Source organism: Callithrix jacchus, chromosome 8 (genome assembly GCF_049354715.1).
Source record: "Callithrix jacchus isolate 240 chromosome 8, calJac240_pri, whole genome shotgun sequence".
NCBI lineage: Eukaryota > Metazoa > Chordata > Mammalia > Primates > Cebidae > Callithrix > Callithrix jacchus.
The window spans coordinates 45,839,771-45,865,414 of record NC_133509.1 but is presented as its reverse complement, the minus strand read 5'-3'; the positions used below and the strand labels follow the sequence as shown (position 1 = coordinate 45,865,414).

General features: G+C 42.2%; 1 protein-coding gene and 1 pseudogene across 8 annotated transcripts in view; one reads left to right on the top strand and one right to left on the bottom strand.

The window, feature by feature from the left end:
• Positions 1-21,307, top strand: part of RAD51 (RAD51 recombinase) — a 43,958-nt gene extending 22,651 nt beyond the window's left edge. For 6 of the 8 annotated variants that reach the window (XM_078334347.1, XM_035259811.3, XM_035259810.3 and 3 more), the window contains exons 6-10: positions 1,830-1,924; positions 18,593-18,706; positions 19,071-19,200; positions 19,885-20,006; positions 20,764-21,307. In XM_078334347.1, the coding sequence (XP_078190473.1) occupies positions 1,830-1,924; positions 18,593-18,706; positions 19,071-19,200; positions 19,885-20,006; positions 20,764-20,887 (585 nt within the window). In that variant the 3' untranslated portion in view covers positions 20,888-21,307. Of the gene's footprint in view, positions 1-1,829; positions 1,925-18,592; positions 18,707-19,070; positions 19,201-19,884; positions 20,012-20,759 lie in introns of all 8 variants that reach the window. The other 2 variants (XM_078334350.1, XM_078334351.1) reach the window with 2 other exon arrangements.
• LOC144577351 (14-3-3 protein zeta/delta pseudogene) lies at positions 10,215-11,308 on the bottom strand (annotated as a pseudogene).
• Positions 21,308-25,644: the final 4,337 nt, after the last annotated feature.

Here is a 25,644-nt window from a genome sequence, read left to right as displayed (position 1 = left end):
GACGGGGTCTCACTATGTTGCCCAGGCTGGAGTGCAGTGGCTATTCACAGATGCGATCCCACTACTGATCAGCACAGGAGTTTTGACCTGCTCCTATTTCCGACCTGGGCAGGTTCACCCCTCCTTAGGCAACCTGTGGTCCCCTGCTCCCGGGAGGTAACCATATTGATGACAAACTTAGTGCGGACACCGATTGGCATAGTACACTACAGCCCAGAACTCCTGGACTCAAGTGATCCTCCAGCCTCAGCCTCCTAAGTAGCTGGGACTATAGGCACGCACCACCGGGCCCGGCAAGCTTTCAGTTTTTACTCTACTTTTTTTTTTTTTTGAGATAGAGCCTCATCTGTCGCCCAAGCTGGAATGCAGTGGCGAGATCTTGGCTCACTGCAACCTCTGACTTCTGGGTTCAAGCAATTCCCCTGCCTCACCTTCCTGAGTATCTAGGTTTACAGTGCACACCGCCACACTTGTCTAATTTTTGTATTTTTAGTAGAGATGGGGTTTCACCATGTTGGCCAGGCTGGTCTTGAACTCCTGACTTTAAGGGATCCACTTGCCTTGGCCTTCCAACGTGTTGGGATTACAGGTATGAGCCACCACACCTGGCCCTCTACTTTTATATTGTTTGGAGTTTTAATATAAGCACATAGTTATTTTGTAATTTTGAAAAAAAATTCTCAAAAAAGAAATTTGGTTCTCCTAGGCCTTTAATGTAAAATATTCTAAGGGATTTTCCTCAGAATTTAAAGGTGAATTTTGACTCCAAAGTAGATTTCTAGAGTGGAAATTACCCTTTAGCATCAGTCACTTAAAATTTGTAGAAAAATTCAAAGGTGTCTGGTATAGGATGGGTAGCCTAAAGCAGAGGTTTTCCTTGAGAGGCTCATGAGTCAGGTTTCGTGGCATTTGATTTACTTCTTTTTTTTTCCTTTTTAAAATTGTTTGTGCTACTTATTTTTCTGTTTTTCCAATCGTTCACTTTCAATATCTGTATGTATTATTAGAGTAATTGTGTTTTTCTTCTTTCTTGTTCACACTTTAAATTTGCTGTGGATACTCCAAGGGCATTGACAAGCCCCTTTAGTACCCCTGAAGAATGATCTGCTCAATACAGTGAAGTATAAGTTTGACCTAGACATGCTAAAATTAACTGGTCTTTGGATCATGGCCCTTTATTGATTACAGCTAAGGTAAATGGTCTTCCAAATTTTTGTATTCTTGAATTAGCAGTCTTCTTTTGGTATGTAGTTATAGAATTTTATTACTGGCCAGGTGTGGTGGCTTACTCCTGTAATCCCAGCACTTTGGGAGGCCAAGGCAGGTGGATCACCTGGGGGTGAGGAGTTCAAGATCAGCCTAGCCAACTTGGTGAAATCCTGTCTGTACTAAAACTACAAAAATTAGCTGGGAGTGGTGGCACACACCTTTAATCTCAGCTCTTCTGGATGCTGGGCCAGGAGAATTGCTTGAACCTGGGAGGCAGTTGTAGTTAACCATAGTGCCAGTGCACTCCAGTCTGGGCTACAGAGTGAGACTCCATCACAAGAAAAAAGAAAATCATTTTATTACCTAGTTTGGGCTATACTTCTAAGCAGTTCAGTTCCAACAAGACTAACTGTATGTACTGAGACACAATCAGCATTACATTTTTTTTCTAGCTATATTTCTATTAATATCAGAAGAGAATGCCTCCTCCTTACTTACCACTGTCATTTTTTAGTGTTTTTCCCTTTGACTTGGAGTAATGATAATGATGTCATGAGGAATTCGGTCAGCTATAGCAGAAATAAAATGTCCATTTCCTCTGTTGTTTTTGTTTTCTATAGCTTCCCATTGACCGGGGCGGAGGTGAAGGAAAGGCCATGTACATTGACACCGAGGGTACCTTTAGGCCAGAACGGCTGCTAGCAGTGGCTGAGAGGTAGGTTACTGTTCAGATAAGAGAGAATATGGCTACACTTGTTACTGTAGTGATTGCCAGGGTTTGGCTGAAGAATGTCTGTTCTGTAACCCCACATCCCAAAGTTACATATGTGATTCAAAAGAATGAATTCCTTAATAGAAAAAGGCATTGATTTTTTTTTTTTTTGAGACGGAGTCTCCTTTTTGTCACCCAGGCTAGAGTGCAATGGTGTGATCTCAGTTCACTGCAACCTCCACCTCCCGGATTCAAGCAATTCTTCCACCTCAGCCTCCCTAGTAGCTGTGATTACAGGCGCCTGCCACCACACCAGCTTACTTTTTGTATTTTTAGTAGAGACAAGGTTTCGCCATGTTGGCCAGTCTGGCCTTAAACTCCTGATCTCAGGTGATCCAGCTGCCTTGGCCTCCCAAAGTGCTGGGGTTATAGGCATGTGCCACTGTGCCCAGCCAAAACAAGGCATTCTTTAGTTAACAATCTATGAGATGCTCAGACTGGATTAAATAAAAAATCCAACTGTATGTTTTCTTTCGGAGAAACCCTTTAGAAAGTAAAAGAATAGGGACGGGCGCGGTGGCTCAAGCCTGTAATCCCAGCACTTTGGGAGGCCGAGGCTGGTGGATCACGAGGTCAAGAGATCGAGACCATCCTGGTCACCATGGTGAAACCCCATCTCTACTAAAAGTATAAAAAATTAGCTGGGCACGGTGGTGTGTGCCTGTAATCCCAGCTACTCAGGAGGCTGAGGCAGGAGAATTGCCTGAACCCAGGAGGTGGAGGTTGCGGTGAGCCCAGATCGTGCCATTGCACTCCAGCCTGTGTAACAAGAGCGAAACTCAGTCTCAAAAAAAAAAAAAAAAAAAGAAAGAAAGAAAGTAAAAGAATATAAAAAGATACTACATGCAAATAGTAACCATAAGACAGCGTGAGTGGCTATACTAATATAAGACAAAATACACTTTAAGACAAACACATATGCGAAGAAGAACATTTTATAATTAAAAGGTCTCAGTTTGTCAGAATGTTATAATAGTTGTAAACATATACACATGCCTAACAACAAAGCCATAAAATACATGAAACAAAAAGTGAATTAAAGGGGAAAATAGGCAACTCAACAATAATAGTAGGGGACCAGTTTCTCATTTTCACTAATGGATAGAGCCTTAAATATCTCACTCTCAATAATAAATGTAACATCTGTGAAAAACCTACATGTAGCATCATACTTAATGGTGAATACCCCCTTTTTTTTTTGAGGCAAGGTCTTGTTCTGTTGCCCAGGCTGGAGTGCAGTGTCTTGAACTCAGCTCACTTGCAACTTCCACCTCTCGGGTTCAAGTGACGTGACTCTCCTGCCTCAGCCTCCTGAGTAGCTGGGACTACAGGCGTGGGACACCATGCCTGGCTACTTTTTGTATTTTTAATAGAGATGGGGTTTCTCCATGTTGGCCAGGCTGGTCTCAAACTCCTGACCTCAAGTGATCTGCCCACCTTGGCCTCCAAAAGTGCTGGGATTACAGGTGTGAGCCACTGTTCCCGGCCTTAATGGTGAAATTCTGAATGCTTTCCCCCTAAATCACTAACAAGGCAAGGATGCCCACTTTCACTATTTACATTCAACAATGTACTTAAGATCATGGACAGCGTAGTCAGGCAAGAAAATGAAATAAACGCATCCAGATTGCAATGGAGGAAGGAAAACTATTTGCTGATTACATGGTGCTTTATATAGAAAATCCTAAGGAATACACACACAAGAAAAACCAGAACTAAATAAACTAGTTCAGCAAAATTGCAGAATACAGTATCAAAATACAAATATCCATTATATTTCTATATACTAGAAAATAACAATTCAAAAGTAAAACTTAAAAAACTTCATAGTAGCATGAAAAAGAATAAAATACTTAGGAATAAATTTAACAAAAGAAGTGTAAGATTTGTACAGCAAAAACTCTAAAACATTGCTGAGAAAAATTGAAGATTTACATAAAGAGAGACATTCCACATCATGGATTGGAAGACTCAATATTAAAATGACGTTCTTTGTCAGGCGCAGTGGCTCACACCTGTAATCCCAACACTTTGGGAGGCCAAGGTGGGCAGATCACCTGAGGTCAGGAGTTCAAGACCAGCTTGGCCAGCATGATGAAATCTTGTCTCTACTAAAAATACAAAAATTAGCTGGGTCTGGTGGCACACTGCCTGTAGTCCGTGCTACTTGGGAGGGTAAGACAGGAGAATCATTTGAACCTGGAAGGCAGAGGTTATAGTGAGCTGAGATCGCGCCACTGCACTCTAGCCTGGGCAACAGAGTGAGACTGTCTCCAAAAAAGGCAGTTCTCCTCAAATTGATCTATGGATTCAACACAATCCTTATCAAAATTCCAGCAAGCTTTTTTTTTTTTTTTTTCCCCAGAAATTCACAAACTAATTATAACATTTATGGAACATAACATATGGAAATGTAAAGGACCAAGAATAGCCCAGTCTGGAAAAAAAAGAAAATTTGAGGTCTTAGAGTTTTCAGTTAAAAAATTTATTGTGAAGCTATAGTAACCAAGACAATATGGTGATGGCATAAGGATAAACATGGAGAGTTCAGAAATGAAACCTGTATGGTCATTTGATTTTTGACAAAGGTAACAAGGCAATTTTTTTTTTTTAATTTAAAATTTTTTACAAATACAGGTGGTCTCACTGTGTTGCCCAGGCTGGTCTTGAACTCCTGGCCTCAGGTGATCATCCCACCTCAGCCTCCCAAAGTGTTAGGATTACAGATGTAAGCCACCAAGCCTGGCTGACAAGGTAATTTAATGAGGGAAAGAATGGTCTTTTCAATAAATCGTGCTGATGTAGCTGAATTTCCGAATGCAAAACAATGAATTTAGAACTTTACTATACACCATACATAAAAATTAAAGTAGATAACAGGTGTGGTCATTCCTCAAAAAATTAAACACAGAGTGATCATGTGATCCAGCAACTGTTTCCGGCTATATATTCAAAAGAATTGAAAGCAGAGGCCAGGCGTGGTGGCTCACACCTGTAATCCCAGCACTTTGGGAGGCCGAGGCAGGTGGATCACTAGAGGTCAGGAGTTTGAGACCAGCCTGGCCACATGGTGAAACCTTTTAACTACTAAAAATACAAAATATTAGCCGGGCATGGTGGTATATACCTGTAATCCCAGCTACTCCAGAGGCTGAGGCAGGAGAATCATTTGAACCTGAGAGGTGGAGGTTGGAATGCACCGAGATCCTGTGATTGCACTCCAGCCTGGGCAACAAGAGCAAAACTCTGGCACAGGTTAAAAAAAAAAAAACAGGGAGGGGGCAAAAATTTTATGATTCCACTAATATGTGGTATTTCAAAATCAAACAGAAAGTAGAATGGTGGTTTTCTCAGGGTAGGGAGAATGGGGAGTTACTGTTTAACGGTACAGTTTCAGTTTGGTTCCAATGATGAAAAAGCTCTGGAGATGAGTAGTGGTGATGGTTGCACAGCAGCATGAATGTCCTTAATGCGCCTGAACTGTATACTTTAAAATAGTTAAAATGCTCAATTTAATGTTATATGTTTTACTATACTGTTTTTAGAAGGGTGATAGTCAAGGTCAGGCATGGTGGCTCACGCCTGTAATCCCAGAACTTGGGAGGCCAAGATGGGTAGATCATGAGGTCAGGAGATCAAGACCCTCCTGGCTAACACAGTGAAACCCCATCTCTACTAAAACAATACAAAAAAATTAGCCGGGCATGGTGGTGGGCGCCTGTAGTCCCAGCTACTCGGGAGGGTGAGGCAGGAGAATTGCTTGAACCCGGGAGGCAGAGGTTGCAGTGAGCTGAGAACATGCCACTGTACTTCAGCCTGAGACAAAGCAAGACTCCATCTCACAAAAAGAATAGAAAAAGGTGATGGTCCTAATTAAGTGCCTAATAAAGTATAATTTTTCAGAGAGAACATGGGAGAAAATCTCAGTGACCTTGGGTAGGCAAAGTTTTATTAGCTACAACACCAAACGCACAGTCCATGAAAGAATAAATTGATGATAGAGTGAGTTTTCATTTCATCAAAGTTAAAAACTTTTGTGCTTCAAAGGACACTGAAGAAATGAAAAGATAGCCCAAAGAATGTGAGAAAATATTTGCAAATCATGTATCTGATAAGAGTCTAGGATCCAGAATATATAAAGAACTATTATAACCCAACAATGAAAAGATAACCCAGTTTTTTAAACGGGGAAAGGATTTGAATAGACATCTCTCCAAAGGGGATATACAAATGGCTGGTAAGCATATAAAAAGATGCTCAACATCGTTAGTCATTAGGAAAATGTAAATTGAAACCACAGTGAATTACCACTTCACACCCACTATGAAGGCTGTAATAAAAAAGATGATAAATGTTGGGAGGATGTAGAGAAACTGGAAACCTCACATACTGCTGATGACAGTATACAATGATGGTCTCTTTGGAAAATAGGCAGTTTCTTAAAAAGTTAAATATAAATTTACCATATTATGCAGCAGTTTCACTCTAGTTATATATCCCAGCCCAGGAATTTGTTTTCTATCAGGTGTTCCAGGTTATTCTTATCTTTAGGGAAGTACAAGAGACACTATGAAAGAGGATGCTATTTCCAGCCAACCTTTTCCAAGCTGTGGGAATTCCATGTCCTGCTTCTGGAGCCTAAGCACAGAGGTTCTGTAGTCTTTCTTTTGCGAGTGCTGCTGAGAGAAAAGCTAGGATAACTCTTTTTTGTGGTAAACCTTCTCTGTTTTTATAGTAAATAGATAATCTTCTCCCTTCCTTTTTTAATTTTTAAAAATTTTATAGAGACAGGGTTTTTTCATGTTGCCCAGGCTGGTCTTGATCTCCTGAGCACAAGCAATTCTCCTGCCTCAGCCCCTCAGAAGTGCTTGGAATACAAGTGTGAGCCACCATGCCTAGCCTGTTCACTGTTTCTGATAGATTATATCCATGTATTGTTTTTCTTTTTTCTTTTTCTTTTTCTTTTCTTTTCTTTTCTTTTTTTTTTTTTGAGACAGAATCTTGCTCTGTCACCCAGGCTGGAGTGCAGTGGGGTAATCTTGGCTCCCAGGTTGAAGCAATTCTCCTGCCTTAGCCTCCCGAGTAGCTGGGAAGCAGGGATTACAGGTGCGTGCCATCACACTCAGCTACATTTTGTATTTTTTGTAGAGATGGTGTTTCACCATGTTGGTCAGGCTGGTCTCAAATTTTTGACCTCAAGTCATCCGCCCATCTCAGCCTCCGCAGGTGCTCGGATTATAGATGTGATCTACCACATTGGGCCATATCAGTGTTTCTTGAGGCAGAACTAGAAGACTTGTATAGTAAAGTACTTAGGCCTGTTATATCTTGTTTTTTACCATACATTCATGATCTAAACAGAGAAATGTATTATCTCTTCATTCTTGTTTCATTTGGTCAGGACTGTAAGGTGTAACTCTAACCTCATGCCATCTGTTTATCCTTATGATAGAATCATGAACCTAGAGCATAATTATAGAACACTGGGTTTTATTTAAACATTCTCTTTTGGGGGCCGGACACAGTGGCTCAGGCCTGTAATCCCAGCACTTTGGGAGGCTGAGGTGAGTGGATCATGAGGTCAAGACATTGAGACCATCCTGGCCAACATGGTGAAACCCTGTCTCTAAAAAAATTAGCTGGGTGTGGTGTTACAGGCCTGTACTCCCAGCTACTCGGGAGGCCGAGGCAGAAGAATCGCTTGAACTTGGGAGGCAGAGGGTTGCAGTGAACCCAGATTGAGCCACTGTACTCCAGCCTGGGTGACAGAGCGAGACTCCCGTCTAAAAAAAATTCTCTTTTGAACTTTTTTTTTTTTTTTTAAGATGGAGTCTCACTCCATTGCCCAGGTTGGAGTGCAGTGGCGCCATCTCGGCTCACTGCAACCTCCATCTCTCAGGTTAAGCGATTCTCCTGCCTCAGCTTCTTGAGTAGCTGGAATTACAGCCAGGTAACACCATGTCCAGCTAATTTTTTGTATTTTGAGTAGAGACCGGGGTTTCACCATGTTGGCCAGGCTGGTTTTGATTTCCCGACCTCGTGATTCACCTGCCTCGGCCTCCCAAAGTGCTGGAATTATAGGCATGAGCTACTGTGCTTAGCCACATTTTTATCTTTATATTTTTATTTTATTTTATTTCAATTTTTTTCCCTATCATCAATATTTATTGAGCATTTACAGTGAACTAGGCACAATAGAACATACAGAAGACATTGTCCCTGCTCTTGAGGAGCTTACATTCTAAAAGAAAAAATACACCTCTTTTTTTTTTTTTTTTTTTTTTGGAGACGGAGTTTCGCTCTTGTTACACAGGCTGGAGTGCAATAGCGCGATCTCGGCTCACAGCAACCTCCACCTTCTGGGTTCAGGCAATTCTCCTGCCTCAGCCTCCTGAGTAGCTGGGATTACAGGCACACGCTACCATGCCCAGCTAATTTTTTGTATTTTTGGTAGAGACGGGGTTTCACCATGTTGACCAGGATGATCTCGATCTCTTGACCTTGTGATCCACCTGCCTTGGCCTCCCAAAGTGGTGGGATTACAGGCTTGAGCCACCGCGCCCGGCCAAAACACCTCTTTTAAAATGGCATTTTTGTTTGGTGTTTTCTCCAAAGTACTGAGGAAATATTTTTTAAAGTGAGCTTTGGGTGTAACTTAGCCCCATCATTATTTAGAGAATAGAGGAAGAGAAAAATGAAGGATTTTAAAGGCAGACAATGACATTCAGGATAGGTAGGGTTTTAAAGGGAGATAAACACAATCTCATCAACTAAGGAGAGATTTGCTGCAGTAAATAGGATGAAGGGAAATAGTTTGTGGGATGCAAGCAAAGGAAGCAGGGTATCTCAGACATTGAGTGGAGCCAGAAAGATCATGCGGCCTTTTTCCAAGTACACGGCCACCAAGTAGGAATGGTTGGTGTCAAGACAGAAGGCTAAAAAAGGAAGGTAATCTTGTGACAAATAGAAAGAATAAAGGACCAAAGTCGAAGGCAGGCTATAAGATTATCAAGAAATTCCTAAAAACCGAAAAGTGATTTGGAAGCACAAAACTTAGAGCTAATGCTACCCAGTATCATGATAGGCCAAGAACATTGTGGCTTCCTAAGTTAGAAAATGCCATATACCAAAATCTTAAATGGAACATATTACTTTTTTTTTTTTCTCCAATCAATCTCCCCCTCTCCCAGAAAAAAATAGGAACTCATTTTTTTCAGGGTGGGGAGGAAGAGAGGGGATCATGGGACACAGTTGGAAACAGTAGTTATAGTAGTAGCATTTTTGTTGTTGTTATGATAAACTTTGTGTTTAAACTTGGTAAAAGCCCATTAGCTGCCAAAAGGGAATAAGGAATAAATTTCCAAAAATGTACAATTTCCTTTAAAGAAGTTTCAGAACCAAAAGACTAATTTACATGAAAATCTGTAGAGAAAGTAGTTGAAAAGTCCATTCATAAAACTTTTATTCCACTTACATGAATTTAATACACATTTCTTAACAATTATGCTTGGATTGTTCATGAAAATTTCATAAGACATTAAACAAAACTAGCCATCATCTCAAGTTATTTCCCTGTTAACTGTTTTTACAGCACATGCATGTTAGGCAAGTATCAAAAAAAAAAAAATCACAAAAGCAAAAAACCTAAAAAAAAGTTAAACATATGGGTTTTTGTTTTACTACTGTGCTTGATATACACAAAGTAATGAATACCAAGCAATTCATTTTTACTGCATCTTTACTTGTACATTTGTTCTTAGGTTGCCTAAAACATTTAAATACAAATAAAATGAGTGTAGCAAAAATAATGAAAGCTAACAGCAGGTAACTTTACAAATAATGGAATGTGAACCGTTTCTGCCCTTATCTAGAGTAAAATGGTTCACAACTTTGTCTAAAGGAACACTTCTGCAGCTGTAGTCAAAGGTGTGAATATTGAGATTGAGTATTCCACAGATAAACATGGTTTAACATATGGTATCCATGGGATATTTGTTTCTACCATAGCCTTGTAAGTGCTCAAACCTTAAAGTACCCACAGTTAGTACACCTGTTACTGGAACCAATGATCCCTTTTATCCCCCACCAGGACAAACCAATATATATGCAGTTTTCTTTGCTTAGACGTGGAAGCAGTTTTAACACTGGCCGTTGTGAAGCCACAATGTACCAAAAGTACTATGCCAAACATTTATAACTTGTATAAAAATTCCACATCCCCATATTTGCCACCTCAAGATGAGAACAGATTAATTCCCTAAATGTTAACTGGCTCTACTCCCCTAATATTAAACATAAAAACCACATGGGAAATACAGAAATTCAAATAGAAGTAACATAAACCTGTCATAAATCGTAAACAAAAACTATTTGTGGGACAGCATGGATGACAAATGGTCTAAAATTTACTGTGTAAATTTTAGAATGAGGCAGACAAAAGTTGCAAGGCCAGTTAATTTTCCCCTCCTCCTCCTGCTTCAGCTTCTCCGATGTCCACAGTGTTAAGTTGTCTCTCAGTAATTGCATTATTATCGTGCTGTCTTTGTATGACTCTTCACTTAAGGTATCAAGTTCAGCAATGGCTTCATCAAAAGCTGTCTTTGCAAGAGAGCAGGCTTTCTCTGGGGAGTTCAGAATCTCATAATAGAACACAGAGAAGTTACGGGCCAGACCCAGTCTGATAGGATGTGTTGGTTGCATTTCCTTTTTGCTGATTTCAAAAGCTTCTTGGTATGCTTGTTGTGACTGATCCACAATCCCTTTCTGGTCATCACCAGCGGCAACCTCAGCCAAATAATGGTAGTAATCTCCTTTCATTTTCAAATAGAAGACTTTGCTCTCTGCTTGTGAAGCATTGGGGATCAAGAACTTTTCCAAGAGAGACAGTACATCATTGCAGATATCTCTTAGCTCCGTCTCAATTTTCTCTCTGTATTCTCTGAGCCATCTGCTGTTTTTTTCTCAGCACCTTCCATCTTTTGTTCAATACTTGAGACGACCCTCCAAGATGACCTATGGGCTCCTATAACATTTTTATAAGCAACTGAGAGAAGATTCCTCTTCTCATTGGATAATTCAGCTCTTTGCTCAGTTACAGACTTCATGCAGGCTGCCATGTCATCATACTGCTCAGCCTGCTTGGCCAGTTTGGCCTTCTGAACCAGCTCATTTTTATCCATAACTGAATGTTCTGTATCCAGAGTGGGTGATGGTGGTGGACGGACAGGGGCTCAACAGTCTCTGGGCAGCGGCACCAGCAGCAGCGGCAAGGCTGAGACTCTGTCCCTGGATCTCACTGCTCACAGGCTACAGCTGCTCCGCAGACACGGGGTTTCCTCCAGTCACCAGCCCCGGCATCAGGGGTGCCACACGCATGATGACGTCAAATGCTGCTCTAAGCCTGTGGGAAGGCAGCTGTCTCCCTAACCCTGTTTCATATTTTTATTTTTATTTATTTTTTTTTAGCCTAATGTCATTATTTATTTATTTTTCAAAAAAAATTTTTTTTTTAATTGCATTTTAGGTTTTGGGGTACATGTGAAGAACATGCAAGATTGTTGCATAAGTCCACACATGGCAGTGTGATGTGCTGCCTTCCTCCCCATCACCTATATCTGGCATTTCTCCCCATGCTATCTCTCCTCTCTGCCCCCGCTGTCACTCCCCTACTTCCCCCCTACAAACCCCAGACTGTGATGCTCCCCTCCCTGTGTCCATGTGTTCTCATTGTTCAACACCCTCCTATGAGTGAGAACACGCAGTGTTTTATTTTCTGTTCTTGTGTCAGTTTGCTGAGAATGATGGTTTCTAGGTTCATCCATGTCCCTACAAAGGACACGAACTCTTTTTTTTTTTTTTTTTTTTTTTAAAGATGGAATTTCACCACGATGGCCAGACTGGTCTTGAACTCCTGACCTCAGGTGATTCACCTACCTCACCCTCCCAAAGTTCTGGGATTACAGGCGTGAGCCACCATGCCCAGCGAACTCATTATTTTTTATGGCTGCATGGTATTCCATGGTGTATATGTGCCACATTTTCCCTGTCCAGTCTATCATTGATGGGCATTTGGGTTGGTTCCAGGTCTTTCCTATTGTAAACAGTGCTGCAATGAACATTCGTGTGCATGTGTCCTTATAGTAGAACGATCTATAATCCTTTGGATATATACCCAGTAATGGGATTGCTGGGTCAAATGGAATTTCTATTTCTAGATCCTTCAGGAATCACCACACTGTCTCCACAATGGTTAAACTAATTTACACTCCCACCAACAGTGTAAAAATGTTCCTATTTCTCCACATCCCCTCCAGCATCTGTTGTCTCCAGATTTTTTAAGGATCGCCTTTCTAACTGGCGTGAGGTGGTATCTCAATGTAGTTTTGATTTGCATTTCTCTAATGACCAGTGATGATGAGCATTTTTTCATATGTTTGTTGGCCTCGTGTATGTCTTCTTTTGTAAAGTGTCTGTTCATGTCCTTTGCCCACTTTTGAATGGGCTTGATATTTTTCTTGTAAATCTGTTTTAGTTCTTTTTAGATTCTGGATATCAGCCCTTTGTCAGATGTGTAGACTGTAAAAATTTTTTCCCATTCTGTTGGTTGTGATTCACTCTAATGACTGTTTCTTTTGCTGTGCAGAAGTTGTGGAGTTTGATTAGGTCTCATTTGTCTATTTTGGCTTTTGTTGCCAATGCTTTTGGTGTTTTGGTCATGAAGTCCTTGCCTACGCCTATGTCCTGAATGGTTTTACCTAGGTTTTCTTCTAGGGTTTTTATGGTACCAGGTCTTATGTTTAAGTCTTTAATCCATCTGGAGTTAATTTTAGTGTAAGGTGTCAGGAAGGGGTCCAGTTTCTGCTTTCTGCACATGGCTAGCCAGTTTTCCCAACAACATTTATTAAACAGGGACTCCTTTTCCCATTGCTTGTTTTCGTCAGGTTTGTCAAAGATGGGATGGTTGTAGATGTGTGGCATTGCCTCCGAGGCCTCTGTTCTGTTCCATTGGTCTATATCTCTGTTTTAGTACCAGTACTATGCTCTGTACTGATTACTATAGCCCTGTAGTATAGTTTGAAGTCTGGTAGCCTCCTGCTTTGTTGTTGTTGTTGTTTTTTGCTTAGAATTGATTTGGCTATGCAGGCTCTCTTTTGGTTCCATATGAAGTTTAAGGTAGTTTTTTCCAGTTCTGTGAAGAAGGTCATTGGTAGCTCGATGGGGATAGCATTGAATCCGTAAATTACTTTGGGCAGTTTCACGATATTGATTCTTCCTAACCATGAACATGGAATGTTTCTCCATCTGTTTGTGTCCTCTCTTATTTCATTGAGCAGTCGTTTGTAGTTCTCCTTGAAGAGGTCCTTTACATCCTTTGTTAGTTGTATTCTCAGGTATTTTATTCTCTTTGTAGCAATTGTGAATGGCATTTCATTCTTGATGTGGCTGTTTAAGTCTGTTATTGGTGATTTTTGCACATTGATTTTGTATCCGGAGACTTTGCTGAAGTTGCTTATCAGTTTCAGGAGATTTTGGGCTGAGACGATGGGGTCTTCTAGATATACAATCATGTTATCTGCAAATAGAGACAATTTGACTTCCTCCTTTCCTATTTGAATACCCTTTATTTCTTTTTCTTGCCTAATTGCTCTGGCTAGAACTTCCAATAGTATATTGAATAGGAGTGGTGAGAGAGGGCATCCTTGTCTAGTGTCAGATTTCAAAGGGAATGCTTCCAGTTTTTGCCCATTCAGTATGATATCGGCTGTTGGTTTGTTGTAAATAGCTTTTATTATTTTGTGATACGTTCCATCAATATCTAGTTTATTGAGTGTTTTTAGCATATAGGGCTATTGAATTTTGTCAAAGGCCTTCTCTGCATCAATTGAGATGATCATGTGGTTTTTGTCTTTGGTGCTATTTATGTGGTGAATTACGTTTATAGACTTGCATATGTTGAACCAGCCTTGCATCTCCGGGATAAAGCCTACTTGATCATGGTGGATAAGCTTTTTGATGTGTTGTTGCAATTGGTTTGCCTGTATTTTGCTGAAGATTTTTGCATCTATGTTCATCATGGATATTGGCCTGAAGTTTTCTTTTCTTGTTGAGTCTCTGCCGGGTTTTGGTATCAGGATGATGTTGGTCTCATAAAATGATTTGGGAAGGATTCCATCTTTTTGGATTGTTTGGAATAGTTTTAGAAGGAATGGTACCAGCTCCTCTATGTCTGGTAGAATTCGGCTGTGAACCCATCTGGACCTGGGCTTTTTTTGGGTGGTAGGCTCTTAATTGCTGCCTCAACTTCAGACGTTGTTATTGGTCTATTCAGGGTTTCAGCTTCTTCCTGGTTTAGGCTTGGGAGGAGGCAATTGTCCAGGAATTTATCCATTTCTTCCACGTTTACTAGTTTATGTGCATAGAGATGTTTGTAATAATCTCTGATGATGGTTTGTATTTCTGAGGAATCTGTGGTGATATCCCCTTCATCATTTTTTTATTGCATCTATTTGATTATTCTCTCTTCTTTTTTATTAATCTGGCTAGTGGTCTATTTTGTTGATCTTTTCGAAAAACCAGCTCCTGGATTTATTGATTTTTTTTGAAGGGTTTTTTGTGTCTCTGTCTCCTTTAGTTCTGCTCTGATCTTAGTTATTTCTTGTCTTCTGCTAGGTTTTGAGGTTTTTTTTTTGGTCTTGCTCCTCTAGCTCTTTCAATTTTGAGGATAGGGTGTCGATTTTAGATCTTTCCTTGCTTCTCCTGAGGGCATTTATTGCTATATATTTTCCTCTAGACACTGCTTTAAATGTGTCCCAGAGATTCTGGTATGTTGTGTCTTCGTTCTCATTGGTTTCGAAGAACATCTTTATTTCTGCCTTCATTTCATTGTTTATCCAGTCAACATTCAAGAGCCAGTTGTTCAGTTTCCATGAAGCTGTGTGGTTCTGAGTTAGTTTCTGAATTTTGAGTTCTAACTTGATTGCACTGTGGTCTGAGAGACTGTTTGTTATAATTTCCATTCTTTTCCATTTGCTGAGGAGTGATTTACTTCCAATTATGTGGTCAGTTTTAGAGTAGGTGTGATGTGGTGCTGAGAAGAATGTATATTCTGTGGATTTGGGGTGGAGAGTTCTGTAAATGTCTATTAGGTTTGCTTCGTCCGTGTCTGAGTTCAAGTCCTGGATATCCTTGTTAATTTTGTGTCTCATTGATCTGTCTAATATTGACAATGGGGTGTTAAAGTCTCCCACTATTATTGTGTGGGAGTCTGAGTCTCTTTGTAAGTCATTAAGAACTTGCTTTATGTATCTGGGTGCTCCTGTATTGGGTGCATATATATTTAGGATCATTAGCTCTTCTTGTTGCATTGATGCTTTTAACCTTATGTAATTAATGTCCTTCTTTGTCTCTCTTGATCTTTGTTGGTTTAAAAAGTCTATTTTATCTGAGATGAGAATTGCAACTCCTGCTTTCTTTTTTGCTCTTCATTTTCTTGGTAAATCTTCCTCCATCCCTTTATTTTGAGCCTTTATGTATCCTTGCATGTGAGATGGGTTTCCTGGATACAGCACACTGATGGGTTTTGGCTTTTTATCCAATTTGCCAGTCTGTGTCTTTTGATTGGGGCATTTAGCCCATTTACATTTAGGGTTAATATCATTATGTGTGAATTTGATCCTGCCATTTTGATGCTAGCTGGCTGTTTTGCCTGTTAGTTCATGCAGTTTCTTCATTGTGTTGGTGTTCTTTACCATTTGGTATGTTTTTGGAGTGGCTGATACTGGGTGTTCCTTTCTATGTTTAGTGCCTCTCTCAGGAGCTCTTGTAAAGCAGGCCTGGTGGTGATGAAATGTCTGAGTACTTGCTTGTTTGTAAAGGATTTTATTTTTCCTTCACTTATGAAGCTTAATTTGGCCGGATATGAAATTCTGGGTTGAAAATTCTTTTCCTTAAGGATGTTGAATATTGGCCCCTACTCTCTTCTGGCTTGTAGGGTTTCTGCTGAGAGATCTGCTGTGAGTCTGATGGGCTTCCCTTTGTTGGTAACCTGACCTTTCTCTCTGGCTGCCCTTAACCTTTTCTCCTTCATTTCAACCCTGGTGAATCTGATGATCATATCTTTGTGGTGTTCTCTGTATTTCCTGGACTTGAATATTGGCCTGCCTTGCTAGGTTGGGGAAGTTTTCCTGGATAATATCCTGAAGAGTATTTTTCAGGTTGGATTGATTCTCTCCGTCACATTTAGGTACACCTATCAAATGTAGTCTAGGTCTTTTCACATAGTCCCATATTTCTTGGAGACTTTGTTCATTCCGTTTTACCCCTTTTTCTCTAATCTTGCCTTCTCATTTTATTTCATTGAGTTGATCTTCAACCTCTGATATCCTTTCTTCTGCTTGGTCAGTTCGGCTGTTGAAACTTGTGTATGCTTTGCAAAGTTCTCGTGTTGTGTTTTTCAGCTCCATTAATTCACTTATATTCCTCTCTAAGTTGTCTATTTTCGTTAGCATTTCCTCAAATCTTTCTTCAATTCTTAGTTTCTTTGCATTGGGTTAGAACAGGTTCTTTTAGCTCAGAGAAGTTTCTTATTATCCAGCTTCTGAAGCCTGATTCTGTCAATTCATTACACTCATTCTCCATCCAGCCTTGTTCCCTTGCTGGTGAGGAGTTGTGATCCCCTGTAGGAGGAGAGGTGTTCTGATTTCAGGTGTTTTCATCCTTTTTGTGCGGGTTTCTTCCCATCTTTGTGGATTTATCCACCTGTCGTCTTTGTAGTTCTTGACTTTCAGATTGGGTCTCTGAGTGGATGTCCAGTTCGTTGATGATGAAGTTATTTCTTTCTGTTTCTTAGTTTTCCTTCTACCAGTCAGGCCCCTCTGCTGTAGGACTGCCGAGGTTCACTCCAGATCCTGCTTGCCTGGGGATCACCTGCAGCGGCTGCAGAACAGTGAGGGTTGCTGCCAGTTTCTTCTGTTATCTTTGTCCCTGAAGGGTACCTGCCTGATGTCAGTCTGAGCTCTCCTTTATGAGGTGACTCCTTAGATATACGGGGGCCAGGGAGCTGCTTGAGGAGACAGTCTGTCCTTTATAGGAACTCAACTGCTGAGTTGTGAGCTCTGTTGTTCATTCAGAGTTGCTGGGCAGGTATGTTTAAGTCTGCTGCAGCTGAACTCATAAACCCCCCCTTTTTTCCCCCAGGTGCTCTGTCCCAGGGATTTAGGGCTTTATTTATGAGTTTCTGTTGTGTTGCTGGCTTTTTTCAGGGCTGCCCTGCCCAGCGAGGAGGCAGCCTAGTCACCATCTGCCTGCAGAGGCTTTGCTGAGCTACTGTGGGCTCCGCCCAGCTGCCGTGTGAACTTCCCTGCAGTCCTGTTTATACGGGTGTAGTTAGAACTGCCTTGGCAATGGCGGCCCACCTCTGTAATAGTGGACTCTCTCTGTAATGGCGGGCTGCCTCAATAATGGCAGACTACCTCCGTAGTGGCGTGCCTCAGTAATGGTGGACGCCCCTCCCCCACAGAGCTGGACCGTCCTGGGTTCAGCTGTGCTTACTGTGAAACTCAATCCAGAGTGTATCAGATTGCTGTTTTTTTTGTGTGGGTGGAACCAGCTGAGCCTGATCACCTGGCTCCCTGCCTCAGGGCTTTTTTTTTGTCTCCCAGGTGTTCCAGTCGCCTGTTGAAAAGGTGCTGGGATCTGCGTGATTTCCCGCACAGTGACCCACTGCGGCGGCTGAGATTCATGGCACTTTTTTGCCCAGGAATCTCCTGGCCTGGCTCCCTGTTTCAGTCCCCTTTTCTATCAGTTGAATGGGCGACTCTGTCTTCCCCGAGCTCCAATCGCCAGCTAAAACAGTGCCTGGACCTGTGTATTTTGTACGGAGAACAGCTGCGCCAGCCAAAACAGCCATGCTGGTGACCCGTGGGGCTCCTCCGCCTGGGAATCTCCTGGTTTGTGGGCAATAAAAATTTGTCTGGAAATGCAGCATCCACTCACCCTCCATGCTTTTGCTGAGAGCTGCAATCTTGAGCTGCTCCTAATCGGCCATCTTGGATCTGTCCTTATGTTTTTATTTTTATTTTTTGAGACGGAGTCTTGCTCTCTTGTCCAGTCTGGAGTGCAATGGGGTGATCTCGGCTCACCGCAACCACCGCCTCCTGGGTTCAATGATTTTCCTGCCTTAGCTTCCTGAGTAGCTGAGATTACAGGTGCATACCGCCACCACGTCCAGCTAATTTTTATAATTTTAGTAGAGACTGAGTTTTGCTATGTTGTCCAGGCTGGTCTCAAACTCCTGACCTCAGGTGATCCACCTGCCTCGGCCTCCCAAAGTGCTTGGATTATAGGCATGAGCCAAGGCACCTGGCCCTCAAAGAACAGATTTGATTTATCCTGAAGACTTGCCAGATAGAGCTCCAGAGTAATTGGATGCTATCATCTTTCTGCTTTTAGTTTGCCTGAACTTAACAGAAAGGGAATTACATTCTTTAACCCTGAAACTACTGTCAGTACCACTTCTTCCCTCCCTGTTCAGGTAATTTAAGTGTCAGAGATGAATTGTTCATCTGCCTGAGTTCTGTGTGCAGACTGTAAGTGTTTTCTCCTCTCCTATAGGTATGGTCTGTCTGGCAGTGATGTCCTGGATAATGTAGCATATGCTCGAGCATTCAACACAGACCACCAGACCCAGCTCCTTTATCAAGCATCAGCCATGATGGTAGAATCTAGGTATGTGGTCAGTATAAGACACCAAATATGTTCTTAGAGTCCTTACCTGGATCTTGTAATGGCTATTTGGCCAGATAGATAGTAGCTTTAATTATAAATGAGGAGGTTTAAGTTTAATTCCTGTTTTTACACTCTTGCTTTGTAGTTTAGGTCAAGCCACTATTAAAAATGAAACCATAATCTACCTGAATTTTGTGGAAATCTTGTTAAACGGTGTCTCAATTGTTAGTGCTGTGCAAATATTTTAATAAAACATCTATATACAAGAAAAATTATGAATATCATTTTAGGGTGGTAAGGAAGGGGAGAGAATCTGCCTGACACAGGCCAGAAAGAGGCTTCAGAGAATCCTTGTTTCCTGTAGGTATGCACTGCTTATTGTAGACAGTGCCACCGCCCTTTACAGAACAGACTACTCGGGTCGAGGTGAGCTTTCAGCCAGGCAGATGCACTTGGCCAGGTTTCTGCGGATGCTTCTGCGACTTGCTGATGAGGTAAGTTTTGGGATAGGGACGGAGAATGCCTACTTTCAGTGGCTGTGAATTCCAGGAGCCTTGCTAGGAGGCCAAGACATCAGTGCCTGAGATGATCAAGCTCTATTAGAAAAGGAGGGGGCGCGGTGGCTCAAGCCTGTAATCCCAGCACTTTGGGAGGCCGAGGCGGGTGGATCACGAGGTCAAGAGATCGAGACCATCCTGGTCAACATGGTGAAACCCCGTCTCTACTAAAAATACAAAAAATTAGCTGGGCACGGTGGTGCGTGCCTGTAATCCCAGCTACTCAGGAGGCTGAGGCAGGAGAATTGCCTGAACCCAGGAGGCAGAGGTTGCGGTGAGCCGTGATCACGCCATTGCACTCCAGCCTGGGTAACAAGAGCGAAACTCCATCTCAAAAAAAAAAAAAAAAAAAAAAAAGGAGGAAGAGGACCGGCCAGGCGTGGTGGCTCACGCCTGTAATCCAAGCACTTTGGAGGCTAAGACAGGCGGATCACCTGAGGTCAGGAGTTCAAGACCAGCCTGACCAACATGGTGAAACCCTGTCTTTAAAAAAAGAGAAAGAAAGAAAAGGAGGAAGAGAAACATTAGTCATTTGTTGCCTTGTGGGGTTAAGTGGTGGCAGCATTAAGGCTCTTGGAATGTCTGTAGCCACAAAATTGACATTTATCCTTTCTCCATCAGTTTGGTGTAGCAGTGGTAATCACTAATCAGGTGGTAGCCCAGGTGGATGGAGCAGCCATGTTTGCGGCCGATCCCAAAAAACCTATTGGAGGAAACATCATCGCCCATGCATCAACAACCAGGTAAGGTGAGGGACTGATTCTTCTTTTCAGAATGTCATGTTAACTGTGAAGGAGACATGAAGATAAAACATTTTCATTTAAGCCCTGTTAAAGCTTCTGTTGTATAGACACTTGGGAACTCTTGCTAATCTAATGGACATGCTTTGGTTGGTATAGATGTTTGCTCATATAAGAATTAAAAACCCACAAATGTGTAAGAATGAATTTGAATAATTGATATGCCTCTCCCTGGTTATTAAAAAAATGGGCTGGGCACAGTAGCTCACAGTGGTAATCCCAACACTTTGGGAGGCCAAGGTGAGAGGATAGCTTGAGGCCAGAAATTCCAGACTAGTGAGGGCAACATAGTGAGGCCAATAGCTCTACAAAATAAACTAGCAGGTGTGGTGGTGTGTGCCTGTAGTCTTAACTACCCAGGAGAGTGAGGCGGGAGGATCAGTTGAGCGCAGGAATTCAAGGCTGCATTGAGCTATGATCACATCCCACTGCACTCCAGCCTGGGCCAAAGAACGGGATACTGTCTTTAAAAAAATTTTTTCTTTTTTTAATGTTTGTTTCAGTATGGACAGTCCACTTAAGAGGGGCCAGGGCAAAAATGGATTCTGCCAGGTTGGAAATGCATTAAGGAAAATAGTACAGAAACATCCCCAGTGTTCTTCTAGGACAAATATATGTCTAAAAAATTTTCAGCTCTTTTATAGGAATGTAATTCTTTAATTATAATAACTTGATGCTTTGGTCTGTGTCTTTGAGTCAGATTGTATCTGAGGAAAGGAAGAGGGGAAACCAGAATCTGCAAAATCTACGACTCTCCCTGTCTTCCTGAAGCTGAAGCTATGTTTGCCATCAATGCAGATGGAGTGGGAGATGCCAAAGACTGAATCATTCGGGTTTTTTTCTGTTAAAAACCTTAAGTGCTGTAGCCTAATGGGAGTGCACTGCACTGCTCCCTGGTGTTCTCCACAAGCCTCTTCCTGTTTTGACTACCAGGAAAAGGCTTCTGGGAAAACAGCTATTGTATCAGCTTTTCTGATGGTGTAAACAGGAGACAGCTAAGTAGTCACAAACTAATCTAAACCGTGTATTCCTCTGGAGTGTATTAATCTCTGTATTTTCTTTTGTTTTGGAGGAGGGGTACGGAGTATCTTTGACATGGTGCCTTGGGAATGACTTGGGTATTTATAAGCTGTCTACTGGACAATCTTATGTTTCTAAGATAACTAAAGCTGGAGAGACTCGACCCTTCTGTCACTTCTGAATTAATAGTAAAATAAAATGCCTGAGCTATGTAGCAAAGGGAATGGGTCTCTGCACAGATTCTTTTTTTCTATCAGTAAAACTTTCCCCTCAAGCAGGTTTTTAAGTTGTATGTCTGAATGATCTTGTGTAAGGTTTTGGTTATGGAGTCTTGTGCCAAGCGTAGTGGGCCGTTAGCCCTTCACCTTCTACCTGCTTGGTCTTTATTGCTAAGACTAACTCAAGATAATTCTGGAGTTTTAAGCATTTCAGGCCAGGTATGGTGTCTCACGCCTGTAGCCCTAGCTACTTGAGAGCCTGAGGTGGGAGAATCACTTAAGCCTAGAAGGTAGAGGTTGCAGTGAGCTGAGACTATACCACCGTACTCCAGCCTGGGTGACAGAGTGAGACCATGTTATAAAAAAAGCATTTCAGAAGGTAAGTAAACAGATTGTGAGCCTTCTAATAAAGTAGTTAATAGTAGTGAATGTGCCGTTTATAGCAGATTGGGTCTCCATAATCTTTTTGGCACTGCGTAGGAGTGATTAGTTTCTATTCCTTTAAGATTTGAAACCAGAAAGGGAAGTCCCGTTTGCAGATGATTTGGCTTGTTCTTTAACCTAATGGAAAATAAAAGAAAGATATACCATGGCTTGCCTTGTGGCCTTTGTTTTTGTTTTTTGTTGAGGCAAAGTTTTGCTCTTGTTGCCCAGGTTGGAGTGCAATGGTGCGATCTCAACTCATGCACCCTCCACCTCCCAGGTTCCAGTGATTGTCCTGTCTGAGCCTCCTGAGTAGCTGGGATTACAGGCGGCTGCCACTAGGCCCGGCTAATTTTTGTTATTTTTTTTTTTTTTTAGTAGAGACAGGGTTTCATCATGTTGGCCAGGCTGGTCTTAAGCTCCTGACCTCAGGTGATCCCCCTGCCTTGACCTCCCAAAGTGCTGGGATTACAGGTGTGAGCCACCGCACCTGGCTGTGGCCTTTGTTTCTATCCCGTAAGTCTGTGGTTGCGCAGATCTGGTACTTGCCTGGATTATTTTACTTCAGGGTTTGGGGATACTTCTTTTCCTCTCCTTCAGACTTCTATGTGGAATTTTAACTAGCTCTTCTAATTTCAAAGGGACTCTCAGCTAGTATTGAGAGAAGAGGCAGTTGAAATCTCTGCTGCTGCCCGTTGGTCCCACTGCCTGTAGGGACATAGAAAGACTTGACTCAAATTAATGTTGCATTGTTTCTGGGGTTTTTTGTTGTTTTTTGAGACGGAGCTTTGCTCTTGTCACCCAGGGAGTGCAATGGCGTGATCTTGGCTTACTGCAGCCTCCACCTGCTGGATTCATGGAATTCTCCTGCCTTAACCTCTGGAGTAGCTGGAATTACAGGCACCCACCACCATGCCCTGCTAATTTTTGTATTTTTGGTAGAGACAGGGTTTCACCATGTTGGCCAGACTGGTTTCAAACTCCTGATCTCAAGTGATCTGCCTGCCTCAGGCTTCCCAACATGCTAGAATTACAGGTGTGAGCCACCATGCCCAGCCCTACAATGCTTTGTTTTAAAAGCAGTTCTAGCCGGGCACAATGGTCCATGCCTATAATCCCTGCACTTTGGAAAGCCGAGGCGGATAGATTATGAGGTCAGGAGATTGAGACGATCCTGGCCAATATGGTGAAACCCTGTCTCTACTAAAATACAAAAAATTAGCCAGGCATGGGGGTGCACGCGTGTAGTCCCAGCTACTCAGGAGGCTGAGGCAGGGGAGTCGCCTTAACCCGGGAAGTGGAGATTGCTGTGAGCTGAGATGATGCCACTGGACTCCAGCCTGGCGACAGAGCAAGACTCCATGTCAAAAACAAAACAAAACAAAGCAGTTCTGGTCTCTTTTTTTCTTTTTGTCTTGAGATGGAGTTTCCCTCTGTTGCCCAGTGTGGAATGCAGTGGCACAACTCACTGGAACAGCAATTCTCCTGCGTTAGCCTCCTGAATAGCTAGGATTACAGGTGTGTACCATCACGCCCGACTACTTTTTGTATTTTTAGTAGAGACATTTCTCATTGTTCTGACCAGGCTGATCTCAAACTCCTGACCTAAGGTAATTCGCCTACTATGACTTCCCAAAGTTCTGGGATCACAGGTGTAAGCCACCACGCCCAGCCTCTCTCTTTAAAGAGTAAGAAGAATCAGGGACTGGGCTGGGCGTGCTGGCTCACATCTGTAATCCCAACACTTTGGGAAGCCAAAGTGGGTGGATCACTTGAGGCCAGCCTGTGCAACATGGTGAAACCCTGTCTGTACAAAAAAATTTAAAAATCAAAGTTATTTGGGCATGGTGGCACATGCCTATAGTACCCAGCTACTCTGGTGGCTAAGGTGGGAAGGTCATTTCAGCCTGGGAGGTGGTGGTTGTAGTGAGCCCTGATCACACCATGGCACGGCAGCATGGATGACAAAGCAAGACCCTGTCTTAAAAAAAGTCAAAGATTGAAAACTAGCATTGTCAATGTCCCTGAAGCCAGAGGCCAAATGGAGATTATGGGACTCTTTTCCCTTTACCTCATTTCACTAGTTAGGACTTCTAACCCAGATCCTACCCAAAGTGCTCAGTGATCATCCAAAATGTTTTCCTGTTTTTAAAGTAAACGTAGTGTATGTTTAAGATATACAACATGATGTTATGAGATATTAATACATATAAGGAGGCCGTGCATGTGATGGTTCATGCTTGTGACCCCACCATTTTGGGAGGCCAAGGTGGGTAGATCACCTTAAGTCAGGGTAAGTCCAGCCTGGCCAACATGGTAAAACCCTATCTCTACTAAAAATACAAAAATTAGCCAGGTGTTGTGGCAGGCACCTGTAATCCCAGCTCCTTGGGAGGCTGAGGCAGGGGAATCGCTTGAACCCTGGAGACAGAGGTTACAGTGAACTGAGACCATGCCACTATACTCCAGACTCCATCTCAAAATATATGTGTGTGTGTGTGTGTATGTATGTGTATATATATATAAATAAAATAAAAGTCTTAAGTGTCCTATGACACTGATTTCCCTGCCAAGAAGAGTAAGGTCCTCAGCCTGGTCTGGCTCAAGTACCTTTTCCTCTGAATGTGCGTTATTGGTGGCTGGGCCAAACCCTGTTTGTTTTCCGCACAGAACAGACAGGGTTCCTAAAAATAAAAAACATTTAAAACCTCTTAAATGATAGCAGGTCTCACCTGAGCTGACTAGAAATAAAAGCTACAGCCTTGTTGGAAAGCCCTCTCAGTGCCACTGTGTAAGATGTCATCCAGAGCTTCCTAAAGGTACTGAGGTGGATAGGGGGTACGGGTGACAGAAACACCAGAGCAATTTTGCTTTTCCCTAAGGACATTTTTGAGACCCTAATTAGGAGGGGTTTCTGGTAGGGGCAATTTTGTGTTTGCCTGTTCCTTGGGAAAATCACTGGAGAAAGATGGATTCCCAGATCCACCGAATCTAGGTTTTAGACCAAAAAATATTATTAGAATTAAGTATGTCTCAGGTCCTCTTTGATTACTATACCACAAAATAAATCTGAGGTGGTATAATAAAGACAGTGATATTCTGGAGTAAGAGGTTGGTTCTTAAATAAAAGCATCTCGTTGTTGAGACATAGTTTCACTCTTGTTGCCCAGGCTAGAATGCAATGGTGCAATCTCGGTTCACTGCAACCTCTATCTCCCAGGTTCAAGCAATTCTGCCTCAGCCTCCTAAACTGGGATTGCAGGCCTGTGCCACCATACCCAGCTGTGGGTTTTTTTTTTTTTTAAGTAGAGATGGCGTTTCACTATGTTGGCCAGACTGGTCTCAAACTCTTGGCCTCAAGTGCTTCAACTACTTCGGCCTCCCAGAATTCTGGAATTACAAGCATGGGCTAGCTACCACAACCAGCCTAAGCATTTCAGTCTTAAATACCTTATAAAAGTGAATCTGACCTAAAAAGCTGTCTTACTTTTTCTTCTAGGTGGAATTAGGGGTTTGTGCTGGTGGCTGTAAGAATGAACATGAGACGGGCAAGGGAGTACCTGCTTAGTTGCAGTAGGCCTTGTTTAGGCTAAAAAATAAGCTCAATACCAGCTGGACACAGTGGCTCATGCCTGTAATCCCAGCACTTTGGGAGGCCAAGGTGGGCAGGTCCCCTGAGGTCAAGAGTTTGAGAGTAGCCTGACCAACATGGTGAAACCCTGACTACTAAAAATACAAAATTAGCTGGGTGTGGTGGCGCATGCCTGTAATCCCAGCTGCTTGGGAGGCTGAGGCAGAATTGCTTAAACCCAGGAGGTGGAGGTTGCAGTGAGCTGAGATCATGTCATTACACTCCAGCCTGGGCAACAAGAGTGAAACTCCATCTCAAAAAATAAAATAAGCTCAATACCTGCATTTTA